Source organism: Ostrea edulis, chromosome 4, assembly GCF_947568905.1.
Source record: "Ostrea edulis chromosome 4, xbOstEdul1.1, whole genome shotgun sequence".
Classification (NCBI taxonomy): domain Eukaryota; kingdom Metazoa; phylum Mollusca; class Bivalvia; order Ostreida; family Ostreidae; genus Ostrea; species Ostrea edulis.
Genome location: NC_079167.1, coordinates 21,828,645 through 21,842,675, shown reverse-complemented (window position 1 = coordinate 21,842,675; position 14,031 = coordinate 21,828,645). Strand labels below are relative to the sequence as shown.

The following is a 14,031-nucleotide window of genomic DNA, read 5'->3' as shown; positions in this document are numbered from 1 at the left end:
GATACGCAAGTTATTGAAGTACATAAACACAGTGACATTTCGTAAAATGTTATGGACCCATATTTATTTAAAATGAATTTGGTTGGCAACATGTAGCCTACACTATGCTGTCATTAGCATACCTGGCAACACCTACTCTGTCATTAGCACAACCTTCATATAGTCCACCATTTATCTGCACGTGAGTCAAAACAACCGGCACCATTTTATTCAAAAGAGTTTTTACGGGGTTTGTCAGGCGACTATCGACCATGTCAAATCCTCAATGTTTCTTTGATGTCACAATAGACAAGAAGCCGGCAGGCCGCATTTGTTTTGAGGCAAGTATAACTTAAGTCGATCAGCCGTGCTTCGGCCTCGTGGTGTGGCCTAGTCCAAAATATCTGACGCTTTCCTGGTTTTTTTTTTTTTTTAATGATTTTGATACTTACCGTGCCAGGAAAACGTTTTCCTGGCACGGTAAATATCAAAATCAAAAAAGCCATGAAAACGTCAGATATTTCACACTAGGTGTGGCCCATTGTGGTGTATCATTTTACAGCGAATTACAAAAGACTGGTTGAGTTTTCATATTGGAATGCAATTTGATAGGACAGAGGGCCTAAATGATACAAAAATTATAGGCCATTTTGGTCTAACTCCATGAAAACTTTAGGCCCTGAATACATATGAAGCGATGCTTCAAAATAAACTTAAAACTTTAAAATTAAACTAACTTTTTATTATTTAATTCTTCAGTTTAACTATCGTGACTGCAGTTAACTGTTTCGGAATTCTTCTCGGTCGTTTCTGAGTTGCAAGGTGTTGTTTGTTGTTGTTATTGTTTGATTGTTTTTCATCCTGTCGATAATTGAGACGTCACCAGTTGTAGATGAAGTATCACAAATTTAGACCTATAATGCTGAGCGCTCAGGGCCATAGCAGTGAGGGTTCTTTATCGTGCCATCGCCTCCGTTTTTAAGGTTGCATCCGAAGGACCCTGATTCTCACTTCTAAATCTAGTAAATGACAAGCATTTGGCGAAGGAGTAATCACTAATCATGTTTACTTCCTAGGTTTGATGCGGCTATGGAACGAGCGGGACTCTAAGTCATGACCTCCTAGTTACGGAGCACTGAGCTTATGTTTAATAGGGTTTGTTGCCAATCATGATCATCAAACCGGACTCTCTTGAAGCCATATTTTTTCTAAAAAAACTAGTTCCCCGCTGATTGTTGCAAACACAAGCGAGATGAACAGGGGCACCAATTAATTTTTTTCTCAAAGTAATTTGATTGGACGGAAAGTTTTTCGAAAACCAATCAAAATCTTCTTTACAAACGATCGATTGAGTACTTGTATTATGACAAACCAAGACAGATAGTGGTTATTTTCCTGTGGCCGATAAACACTGAAAAACGAAAATTTCATAGGCCATGTTGGCCTTTCTGGAGAATTTTAGTCGGCAGTTTTCAATATTTATCGGCCATTTGCCGATGGCCGACGCCAATCTGAATCACTGAATTGCCTGCTGGATTGATCAATAGACTTTACAATTTGGTCAGCCAAGAATCACATTGGGTCTGAATTTAGGTCACAAAGTTACTCAAGCGTAGATTGCTTTTACAGGTAAATCTGAGTTGATTTCAGTGTCTTTCTAACCTTTCAAATTTGCATCAATAACAGCACCCAGTTTGATTTTGTAGGAGCTTAGACTCATAGCTACATCATAAAAAGTCTGAGTGTCTTACAAATCTGTATTAATTTTACCTTCATGCATTTTTACAGTAAAGGTTTTTGGGACAAATTTTCATGCATTTCCTTTACATTCTCCGCCCTCGTAAAGTATTCAAATTTACACTCCGAATTTTGCCATGCACATGCACAACATGATACATAAAACGACTGACCTGTTTAAAAGATGCACCTTAATTATTATTCATTTATATTTTCAAAAATGGGTAAAAGTAGGTAGAGGTAGCTACTTTAAGTGGGTTTAAATACCTACGTGGCTATTAATAGCTACCGTATATACTCGCCTATAAGTCGGTCCGCCTATAAGTCGGTTGTATTTTTTAAGGTTATTTTGTAGGAATTTGCCATTGACCCGCTTATAAGTCGGTACAAGTTTTTGTCAGAATCGGTTGACAATTTCAAGTCAATGCTCTAGTGTTTTTACCTATGTTTCAAAAATTATTTTGAGAAATTAATAATTATGAGGTGCTCAATATCCAAGCCATATCTGTTTGGGGTTTTAACGCAACCCTTGATCTATTATGGGCAATGATCCCTAGTTTACCTAAGCAATTATGGTCTCCTAATTACCAGTACCTGACCGTGTTTACTTAGTGTATCAACAATAGAGTTTTTAAGAGTCAAGAATGATGATCTAAATTATCTGTTAACAATATTCAATCTTTTATGAAATATATTTCAGCCGGTATACATATGAATATTTCAATATTAAATCGGGTTCGTAATTCAATTTTACCGATAAACGATAGATTAGTTGAATTGAAAGTATGTAAATAATTTTTAACTAGATAAAAATATGTAAATACTTGTAATTTATACATAATTTTAAAATACATAAACAATACAATATGTCTAGAATTTGTAAACAATAATCATTTGTGTGGTAGTCCACGATAATCGTCGAAGTTGTTTAAAAACCACTACGCCGCCAAGAAAAATACCAATCTTCTTAGGACGCGCCTATAAGTCGGACATGGAATTTTGGACCAAAAATTGACTCCCAAAAATCCGACTTATAGGCGAGTATATACGGTATGTAGGTAGAAATAGTCTTTGGACTGGACCTGCATAGTTGCAAATAACAATTCTATCATAAAGTTGTCTATAAAAAGAATATTTACTCTTATGACAACAGTGATTTTTTTGGGGCTAAAATGCCACTGATATTCGGCTGTTTCCCCTCACTAAAATTAGCTATTTTTTCCCAATTATATATATGTGTTTTCCCCAATTTCAAATCTAGGGAAATTAGGCCATTTAAAAAAAAAAAGGTTACCGTATATTTCTGACAGAGTAAATACGTTTTTTTTTCTTCAGTTTTATTCACCAAACCACTGCACATGCAAAAGGTTTTGTAAAGAATATGTAAAACAATAGAGGCATCCATATTAGCAGATATGCAGCGAAGTATATAGCTTCCAGATGCACATTAAGCTATATTGTTTACAAATTAATTTATTTTGACCGCCATTTTTTGTAGGGTCAGGCTAATAACAGGAAGTGGCCAACAGTATAGGGTTTTGCTAAAATTCGAAAAATACAAAACAGGAGAGACATTCTGGAAACTTGATTATTAATATAATATTTACAAGATTATGGGTACAAATGCTGGTGAATTGATAATTTATTATTTTCTTTATGAAATTAGACAATAAGTATTTCTTAGAAAAAGTAAATAATATATACACAAGGTGTGACTTCCAATACATATTTAATGTTAAATAATGATTTATTTTATGATTTTAAATCAGATCTGAAATAAATCTCAAACAAAAAATTGTTATTTATTATTTTATGCATCTTTACCATTTTAATTTACTGTGAATGATTTTTCCCAATTGGAGGAAAATGTTGCTAATTTTTCCCAATTCAAAAGGAGGGGTGGTAGTTTGAAAAACAAAAAAAATCACTGGACAATAACATGCTGTTTTATTACACTAGTCAATACCATATCATTCCCATTTTAAGTTTATTCAAACTCTCATCCACTGTCCCTGCATTCTCACTATCATATTCGCTTTCAGTCTCACTCCTACACTCTACAGGCTCCTTTTGTGAATGTTCATTCTCTTTTTCACTACTTTCATTGACAACATTCTCTCTTTGTAAACTTTTGTCCTCATTATTCTCTCTCCCAACATCAGCCTCTATAACACTACCTCTACTGTGTCAGTATTTACTAACCATGCACTGCCCATTTTGAAGAAAAATTACATGATCATTTTCTTTAAAATTAGGAAAAACAGTCTTTGTGTTTTTGAACAGGGTTAGAAGATTAGAAAAATTAATCAATGAATTTCCACATGATCAAGGACTCGCCTTAATGTTTATAAAGCATTTTATTGATAACAAACAATGAAAACAAAAGTGCATTTAAAAGTTAAGTCAAACCACGAGTGGATTCTGGAAAGTTCCAGTGAACTTTTTACTCGCCATGTGGGCGAGAGGATTTGCACAATTATCAACTTCCGAGATATCGGCTCTTTTGTGATGGAGTTATGCAGAGCTCCAGATAATTTTTTACCACAATGAGTATTTACCTCCGATTTTCAAACCAATGAGTATTTTGCTTTTCAGAAAAAGTCAAAATTTTGAGTATTTTGACTTGTAAATTTACTATTTGCCAGAATACAGAATTTGATCACTTAGTCTAAATATAATAAGATATTATGTGATCGAGTGTCTGACATATCAAAATTAAATACCTCAACAAATCCCAATGACAATGAAGAGTGTATAATAAAAAGAACTACAAAGGATATTCACTCATAAGTATACAATCATTTATTGTACCACAGGGGCTTCTTATTCATTTTGTTCTCAATCTATATATAAATATATACATGTAACATATATAGATTGAGAACAAAATGGATATAGTACAGTATTGAAAAAAAATCATAAACACCAAACAAACAACACAACTATTTGTCATATTGTAAATTAAACTGTTTACAAGTATAACCGAGAAACTAAAAGCATTTTAAACCAAAAATATCAGTTTCAAAGTCTAAAGTTTTTGTGACTTTCTATAGCATTTTTTAAAATTTAGACGAACGTAACTCTGCCCATATTAGTCCGAAATAGCTGACGTTTTCCTGGCTTTTTATGATTTTGATATTTACCGTGCCAGGAAAACGTCAGAACTGGTGCCATTATGTAAACTGGAAATTCTCCGCCTCCAGCTGAAGGTGGCATTCTTGGGCCGATTTTAAATACTTCTTAATGGATATTTAGGACCATGCCCATATATATTTTTGCACTTTGTTTTCATTACAAATTACTGTCGGATTCCCCTCACCTTGTACCGTTAACCAAGAATTGGTTTTCTCCATCTTTGTAAAACAAGTGCATGTGTGATGGAAGTCGGTAAATACATGCGTGACTCCCATTCTTGCAAATACTTTCAAATAGTTAGCGACCTTTCAGTAAAAACTTAGTAAGTTTAACAGAAGAAGTATATATCGTTTGTCCGGTACCATATTCTGTGCATTGTCTGTAGCAACAATCAATCATTTACAATTGATAATACATATAAGTTTTTGTGTGCTTTTGACCGCACCCATAACCTGTTTATTTAAGAAAGAAATATAACAATTAGGCTTAAATACAGTTGTTTTTTAATTACCTCTCCGCATTACTTTAGGAGTGTAAAGCGTATTTACATTCGCGAATGCATAACTGTACACCTGATTTTAAACTTTAAGGCCACACCAATTTGTAAAATAGTTCTTCAGATTTTCAAACAAAAAAAGTGAAGCGAGAGGGCGAAATTATTTTACAAATATTATTTTTAATTTTGGAGATAAAAATTATGAGGCGAGCGAATACAAGAAATATAAATATTTTTAATTGAATAAAGTGTGATTTTAAAAAGCGGGCGCCTAAAAATAAAGATCTAAAATCATCAGATATCATTTGTTTACCACATAAACTTAAATATTTTTCAACTTTGTTGATATAGTTTACAATAAATAAGAAGTATTTCAGGTTTCAGACTTATTTTCTTTATACCTAATACATGTACTTTGCAACATTAACTGATAAGGTCTTTTTGAAGAATTTTATTTAAGTTCCATTTCTACAAACTTTCGATTCAGAGATATGCATATTGGTAGGGACACATCCAGTTTTGACATAATCATTGCAATCTCCATTGCATCGCTTTGAGCATTTTCTTGAATTTTGATAGGACATCACCAAACCTTTTGTGAATTTGTCGTTAACTGTCAGTCCGGTTTATAATAGTCCTCGATCAGTACCCCTTGCTTGTTGTAAGAGGCGAATAAATGGGGCGGTCCTTCAGATAGGACTGCAAAAACTGAGATTCTTGTCACAGCAGGTGTGGCACAATAAAGATCCCTAAGTGCCATAAGCGCTGAGCATAGGCCTAAATTTTGCAGACCTTCACCGGCAATGGTAATGTCTTTATGTGAGTGAAATATTCTCAAGAGAGACTTAAGTCAATATATAATCAAACAATCAATCATACGCTGTCGATGTTTCTAAATAATGGCATCGAATAGCGCTTCAAAAGTTTCATCGGCTTCCAGTTCGATTCCAGCATAAGGAACAACTTCCAATCCAGTGTTATGAAGTATCGTACATATTAAGATAAACACCATGAATAACCGTATTACACTGTTAGGAAATTTCTCGACAGCCCGCGCTTCTGTCATTTGTCAGCACATACATCAAGGTCATTTGTGCGCTTGTTGTAAAAACTCGAGAGAAAAATTACGGATATTTTTGAACACGCGGGTGGATATTATTTTTTGATAATATTATGATTTGGATTTATTACAAATAGAAGCGGCGAATCCGACGAACTAGATTACAAATTGGCATGGCCTAATGTGTATTTGGTAAAATTTAATGAGTATTTACGCTGATATGCACCTTATCTGGAGCTCTGGTTATGTTCAGTATTCTGTTGAACGCTTGGGTGGGTACAAGATGTATACATGTATTATAGACTAGCTATGCAAATAAGGATAAAAGTTATTGAAGTGTAAATTTTGTTAAAATTTAGCCATTGGTATTATACATTAAACTGACCATATCAAGAATAATATTTGTTTTAATTAGGCCATTAAATATAATATTTTTTTATGTCCTCTTCTGCACGGGTGATACTTTCTTTAAAAAAAAAGATGGTGATTATCGATATTTGTTTAAACTATTTTATTATCAAATACTCCTAAACTTACTATATAAATTAATTTAAAATTATGTGTCCTAGCAGTTTGGGTGGTTGCATGATGTCTGATAATCGGCCTTTAAGCAATATATGAAGGCAGCGATAAGCAGTTGTACCCACCGCGTGTGGACAAAAGTATATTTTATGTCTCAATGTGCACAAGAGTTTCACAAAGGGAAAGAACTATTGGGCAACTCGGAAATTGCGTATTTGGTCGCCCTCAAATAAAATTACTCGCATTTGTGAGTGGGTGAGTGGTTATTTGCAACCCTGCAACTTCTGTAACAGTACAAAACAAATTGGCTAATTTAGAATCAGGGATTTTTTTAGGTTCTGTAGGGGGCCAAAATTAGGCATTTAGGTTTACTTAACAATTTTAAATCAAAAATTGTAATATGTGGGCCTGTGAAGAAGATTTTTGAACAAAAAGGCTATCCTGCAAAAATTAGGGAAAATACCTGTTTTTTAGCATTGGAAATGGGGCCTTATTTCAGCCCCCTACAGACCCTAAAAAATTCCCTGAATTCATGTGTCATTTCATTAAATCTGTTATTTGTACTAGTGTATCCGTTTAATATTGAGTCTTTTTTTTTCCAGTTGCGAGCAGATGTGGTTCCCAAAACAGCAGGTATACTATTCATTTTAATGCATGCTAACATTTTTATCACAATATTTATGTAAGGTGGCTCATTACACCAAAATTTTATTTGAATAGAGCACCTCATTATGAAGTGTGATTTTACAATCGCAAGAATAGCTCACATGAGCAGAAAGAATGATACAAGCACTCAATGATTGGCTCTGCCGCTCGCAGTCGTAAGTGACATGAGCATGTCCGTCTGCCTGTTAACTTCTCACATTTTTGACTTCTCCTGGGGCTTTGTTTTACAAAACAACTTACGACAAAGTCGCAAGTCTTAAATTGTATTACACTGTTATTACTTTGAGTGAATGAAGTAAAACTGTTCTGAGGCTTAATTTTCAAAATTTAAAAAAAATATTTATTTTGCATTTGGAGTGAATGATCTTACAATAAACTGGAAAATTTCAGTATGTAAAGTTGGTCGTAAGTTCTATTGTAAAACGTGTCGCAGAACCACAGGGCTGATTTCAATCAAACTTGGCAAAAAGCATCCTTGGGTGAAGGGAATTCAAGTTTGTTCAAATGAAGGGCCAGGTCCTCTTCAAGGGTGAGATAATCACAAAAATCCAAAAATACAGTGGGGTCATTTAAAAATCTTCTCAAGAGTCATGCAGAGCTGCCAACCCTCATGATTTTGGTGTAAGGCTTACGATTATAGGGCCGAAAATACGTCTTACGATTTCACTATATATCTTCCGATTTTCGCTTAGTTGACATTTCAAAAGTTTTAGAGTTGTCCGTCATTGGTTTTTACTTTTATAATAAACAAGCCATAGTCGTTACTACGTTTGTTTGTTTAGTCTATATATATGCATACAAAATCTCGATCATTTTAATGCTTTGAAATAAACAATATGGCAGCTGCTACTAAACGTAAGGGAAAAGAGTACCAATTCATTTGCCATAGACCTCAATGCTAACCTTTGGCCCTCTCACTAATTAACTATATTAATTTTAAACAAATGACCGCAAACATTTCAAAGTTCATTCCAAGTGTTGATAAAAAACGACAAAAATTATATAGGGTCCCGTGCCTTTTATAGGCCATACTTGTACTTTTTTACAACACATAGCAGTGAATTACACCCTTCACTTTAAGCACACCCCTACCATGGTAATTTCCTCAGTCATTTCTCGATTTTGTGTGATAATTTTTCATCCTGACCTTTATGATAGGTCTTTCAATTCCAAATAATTTCACTCTTGATATTAGCGAATCACGCTACACCTAGACATTTATACCTCTGCTCAATCTTGGGTAAATTGCGTGCGGGTTACGCGTGCGGGGGTTTGGTACTCTCATTCCGTAAGGCATGCATTGATGGAAATAACAACAATAATTCCCCAAAGAAGAAAATGTAATGAAGCCAGAAATTCAAAGAACACTATGCAAGTAAACATCTATTCGTTTCAAAGTCAGAAAGGGGGAGTTCGTATGCTAAGTGTACAATCTATTTGACAAACTTCAACATTTCTTGCGGCGGGGAAAATGACATTAAATTGATTTTAAAAAACTTGCCAGAATAACTGACACTGTAACTGTAAAATTATGATATACTAATGTAGTAAGATTTTGTAGACAAGTTTTAGAAGGTAAAATCAATAAAAGATGTATAAAATTTGACTTTCTGCAGTTGTAAAATCATTTAATGCTTGACAATTAGTATGTGTAAATTCATTAAATTTGGATTTGAAATATGCCTAAAATTGCTCAGGTTACACATTTATTCATAAAAGTTCTCCAGTGCGGCCCCTGACCCCTGCCTTACTATTTTCCATTTCATAATGTTGGCAGCTCTGGTCATGGCCTGGGGGAAAGGAGGGGCCACAATAGGAGATCGGAGTTTTCTGTGCAAATATATAATGAAAAGCTTTAAAAATCTTCTCAAGAACCACTTGGCCAGAGAAGTTGAAATTTACACGAAAGTCTCCTAACATAGTGCAGATTCAAGTTTGTTAAAGTCATGGCCCCAGGGGTAGGGTAGGGCCACAATAGGGGATCAACATTTTACATGCGAGTATATATAGAAAATCTTCTCAAGAACCATTGACCAGGAAAAAAAATCACATGGAAGTATCCTGACATTGTGCAGCTTTGTTTCTTAAAATTATGGTTCCAGGGGGTAGGGTGCAGCCCCATTAAGGAATCAAATGTTTTACATATGAATATTTAGGGAAAATCTTTTAAAATCTTCTCAAGAGCCACTGGTCCAGACAAGTTCAAATTTACATGGCAGCTTCCTGTAATAGTGCAGATTCAATTTTGTTAAATCATGGTCCCTGGGAGTGGAGTGGGGCCACAATAGGGAATCAAAATTTTACATGCAAATACATGTATATAGGGGAAAATCTTGAGATATGGGCAAAGTTGACTCAAGTGAGTGATGTAGCCCATAGGCCTCTTGTTTCAAATCAGGGGCCCCAGAGGTAAAGTGGAGCTACAATAGGAGATCAAAGTTTGAAATTGATATGGAAATATACAGGAAATTAAGGAAAACAAAGTCTTCAAGATAAGCAGGACCACACTAAATCATATCAAATGCAAATGTTCCTAAGCTGTGTGGATTCATGTTTTAATTATGCCCCTGTGACTAAAGACTGGGGAATTGTCATATTGTTTTTGTCCTGTCTTAAACTTGAACCTTGCTCATAACTTTTGGATGGTGAGTGATAGAGCTCTCGAATTTCATTTGTGTATTCCTTGTGATAAGACCTTTCTTTTGGTATCAAAGTTTTTAACTCTGTAACCTTCACATTTGAGTTTGACCTACTTTTGCAAAATTTAAACTAGGCAATATCTTCTGAACTATTTAAGATGGGGCTTTCGTATGTTTTATATAGATTCATTATGACAAGACCTTACATTTCATACTATGGTTATTTGTCTTGTGACATTGTATCATAGTTATATCATGACCCTTGGGGCTAGGTTCGAACACACAATATGGGGTCAAAATTTTTCTTGGGAACAAAGATTGCAAAAAATTTCATTATTTGTTAAAAATCACTATAGCTGAACAACAGCAAGGCCAAGGTGACTCATGTGAGTGATGTGGCCCTTAGGCCTCTTGTTTTATATGCTAGTAGGTGTAACATTTAATTTAGATTTAGTTTGTTTATTCCTTAAATTAAAGACTTGGGGTTTCTGTGGTTGTCCAGTAAATATTGGGGGGGTTTGTTCTAACAAAGGAAGACAACTTTTATGAATTAAAGTCATCCGTTACCAGTATCAATAGATTTACTGACCAGACTGAAGAGAGCCAAGTATTGATTATACAGCCTCTGAACTGTATTGCATAATTTCATCGATTCACACACAGACTTAACAAAGTCCAATTTTAGTCTGATTTGAAATAATTCATGTTTAATGACAAGAGACTGTAAATTAAATCTCTAATGTATATGTTTTTGAACAGAAAACTTCCGTGCACTCTGCACTGGAGAGAAGGGTTTTGGCTTTGCTAATTCCATTTTCCACAGAATCATCCCTGGATTCATGATACAGGGCGGTGATTTCACTAAACATAATGGAACAGGAGGAAAGAGTATCTATGGGAACAAATTTCCTGATGAGAACTTCCAGCTGAAGCACACAGGACCAGGTATGACAAAAGCCTCCGTGAGGAGTGGTGTAAAGTGGACTGGTTAACTTTTTATTCCATTTTCTTACTAGGGCCTGTGTCAAGGCAAATAAGGTTCATCCTAACAAAAAATAAGGTTGTCCAAAAAAAAAAAAAACTAGGACCTTCAGTCTATGCGAAAGTTTTTTGGACCACACAGGACATTCGGTCCTGTGTAATCAATGAACACCCGGACCGAACCAAATTTTGTAAGACCGAAAAACCTAATGTAAAAAAGTGAAACACGTGAAAATGCAAAACCAAGGGAATCTTATTTATTATACTAGTAATACTATACCAGGGATCCCTCCCGTATAATACTCTAGACAGTCCATGCGGTTTTAATCACATTTATTTACGTATTTGGATTTGTGTGCTATTTTTTACTTATAATAAACATTTAAATGACTCCGCATCAAAATAGTAAAGCTCAAAACCGGACACTGAGACATCGGACATTCCGGTCCGGTGTAAAAAATGATGCGTCGGACCTGAGGCACTGCGCATCGGTCAGGTCCGACGGTCCGATGTCTTTCGCATAGACTGGACCTTATGCATATGGTGAAACAACATTTGGCCATTAGATACAAGGCAGTAAAAAAGAAGAGCTAGGAGCCTAGGACCTTATGCACAGATAGATATGTTGCCTCCCAGGTTTAAATTTCCACCTAATAGGTATGATACATTGGAGTTGATATCTGAAAGATTGACCATGTGAGCTTGTAAGTCCCTATTGGGTGAAATGAAGAAGGAATTCTCTTGATTGTACAATATGCTGATGAACAATTGAAGGGTACAGGTTTTACCTAGAATGATAGTAGATGGAAAACCAAAAGATTTGGGTCAAGATGGAAACGGGTGTTTCAGCCTCAATGTCAATTTCTGCTATAAGACTACTTCGGCACTTATCATTTGAGATAATGAGTTCAATATGAATAGTTTTTTAAAAAAATTTATTTGATATTGGATTAGTTTTCAATTAAATGTGGGAGGAACCTGTGATGAATTAATGTTGAAATTGAGCACAACTTGTATGATTTGTAGGATCTCAAACTCTTCAAGTTTACAAGTGTATTTTATAATTTATTACTAAAGAGATGTAGATATCTCGCAGTATGGAAGTGTTTAGTTACTGTGCATGGAAGTGGATGATATGTAGTATGATTTATTGCCTCACTTTGCCACCACACTATCATGTAATCATAAGATAATGTAAGATAGCATGATCGATCCAGATCCATTTATTGAACTATACCTGCTGTGGGAATGCATAAGAAACATAATGTATCTTGAGTATAAGTTTGAATTGTAACTGTTTTCATCTTTTCTTTGACAGGAATATTATCAATGGCAAATGCTGGAAAAGATACAAATGGTTCTCAATTCTTCATATGCACAGAAAAGACAGCCTGGTATGATTTTAGATATTTGAATTCAGACTTTTAAATAGTTATGTAAAAAGTTGCCATTTTGTGTCACTTGTAGTTCTACATGACCTATCCAACTCTCTGAATTAGCTTGACAGGTCTAGCAGAGATATTCACCTTGATTTTCTGTGAACTTGATTTGAAGGATTCCTTGTTTCCATTTTTGTTGAGAATGTCTCCTCCTCCAGAAAGTTTGGAAATGATTCTTGTTCAGATGTGCATGTTTTATAACTATTTAAGTATTGAAGGATACAAACTATCAACAGCTATGTGTGGTTTTTAAAAAAAAAAATTTGTTTGTACTCTATTGTAACGTGGAAGGGAACATAAAAATCCCTGCATCCATGTGTCCATCTGTCCCACTTGACTTTGTGGGCGCATCTCTGACAAAACCACTCAAAGATTTTGTTCAAATTTTGTAGGATTATTAGTCACCATATGTAGTTGATCATATTGTGCTGCGATTTTGATTCGACAAGTTTTACAGGAGATATGTGATTTTATTGAATTAATATTTGTATAAGTAGAATGAATTCAATGTACAATATGAATGTCATATTCGTATGATTTCTCAATGAAGTCCAAAAGAGTAAGAAGAATTTATATAGTGAGCTATTTTGGGAAGTTTGAACATCATAGAAAGTTTACAAGTCCCTTAGTTTTTAGGAATTTTATATTTGTACTGATTACAACCAAATGAAAACCAAATATATACACCAAACCATGCATTCATTTTTGTTGGTGTCCTTAAAGAGTTGAAAAATGACATACAACCATTCATTGGATTGCCTTCAGAGCATAATGGGCTATAAACGTCCTGTTATAACATGTAGACCTTCTTTGATGTTATAAGTAATGTTTGGATATATATTTCTTTTTAGGCTTGACGGTAAACATGTTGTGTTCGGCCAAGTGACAGATGGCATGGACGTGGTGAGGAAGATGGAGGAATGTGGTTCTAACAATGGGAAGACTTCCAAAAGTGTGGGCATTGCCAAGTGTGGTGTATTTTGAAAAGAACTTGGGAGGGGCTGAAACATTATACAACTCTAGACAGATCCACTAGTGGAGGAACCCAGACTAGTGAATTCATGATTCTCCAGAAAAGCTGTCTAATCAACTTATTATCCTCTCAATAAAGGATCAGATCCAATAAATGATGAACATGAACAAGTTATTTGGTCTGTATTTGGTATAAACAATTGCTGGTGAGCTGCCAGTACACAATGACTGCTCATTACATCCAGTTATTGACTGAAAACTCCGCATATAGTTTGAGAATGGTTTAATAAAGACTGTTCATTAGATCCAGACTATTGAATAAAACTCTGGGTATAATTTTAAGAACAGTTAAATGATGACTTCTCCTCAGATCCAATCTATTGAATAAAACTCCAGATATAGTTA

At 34.7% G+C, this 14,031-nt stretch overlaps 1 protein-coding gene and 1 long non-coding RNA gene across 2 annotated transcripts; one reads left to right on the top strand and one right to left on the bottom strand.

The window, feature by feature from the left end:
- The first annotated feature begins 123 nt into the window (after positions 1–123).
- On the top strand, positions 124–13,794 carry LOC125668120 (peptidyl-prolyl cis-trans isomerase A-like). Its single transcript, XM_048901912.2, has 5 exons — positions 124–320; positions 7,532–7,562; positions 10,994–11,179; positions 12,534–12,609; positions 13,506–13,794. Exons 1-5 carry the CDS (start codon positions 252–254, stop codon positions 13,636–13,638), a joined length of 495 nt encoding a protein of 164 aa, XP_048757869.1. The 5' UTR covers positions 124–251; the 3' UTR covers positions 13,639–13,794.
- On the bottom strand, positions 140–6,967 carry LOC130054037 (uncharacterized). The gene is made up of 2 exons (XR_008802294.1): positions 2,766–6,967; positions 140–2,001 (listed from the first exon to the last, which is right to left on the bottom strand). It is a non-coding gene; the product is annotated as an uncharacterized LOC130054037 (long non-coding RNA).
- Positions 13,795–14,031: the final 237 nt, after the last annotated feature.

Coding starts and splice junctions, on each gene's coding strand:
- LOC125668120 (XM_048901912.2), top strand. CDS start 252: ATGTCAAATCCTCAATGTTTCTTTGATGTCACAATAGACAAGAAGCCG. Junction 321..7,531: donor CAGGCCGCATTTGTTTTGAG/GCAAGTATAACT, acceptor TTTTTTTTCCAG/TTGCGAGCAGATGTGGTTCC. Junction 12,610..13,505: donor TGCACAGAAAAGACAGCCTG/GTATGATTTTAG, acceptor ATTTCTTTTTAG/GCTTGACGGTAAACATGTTG.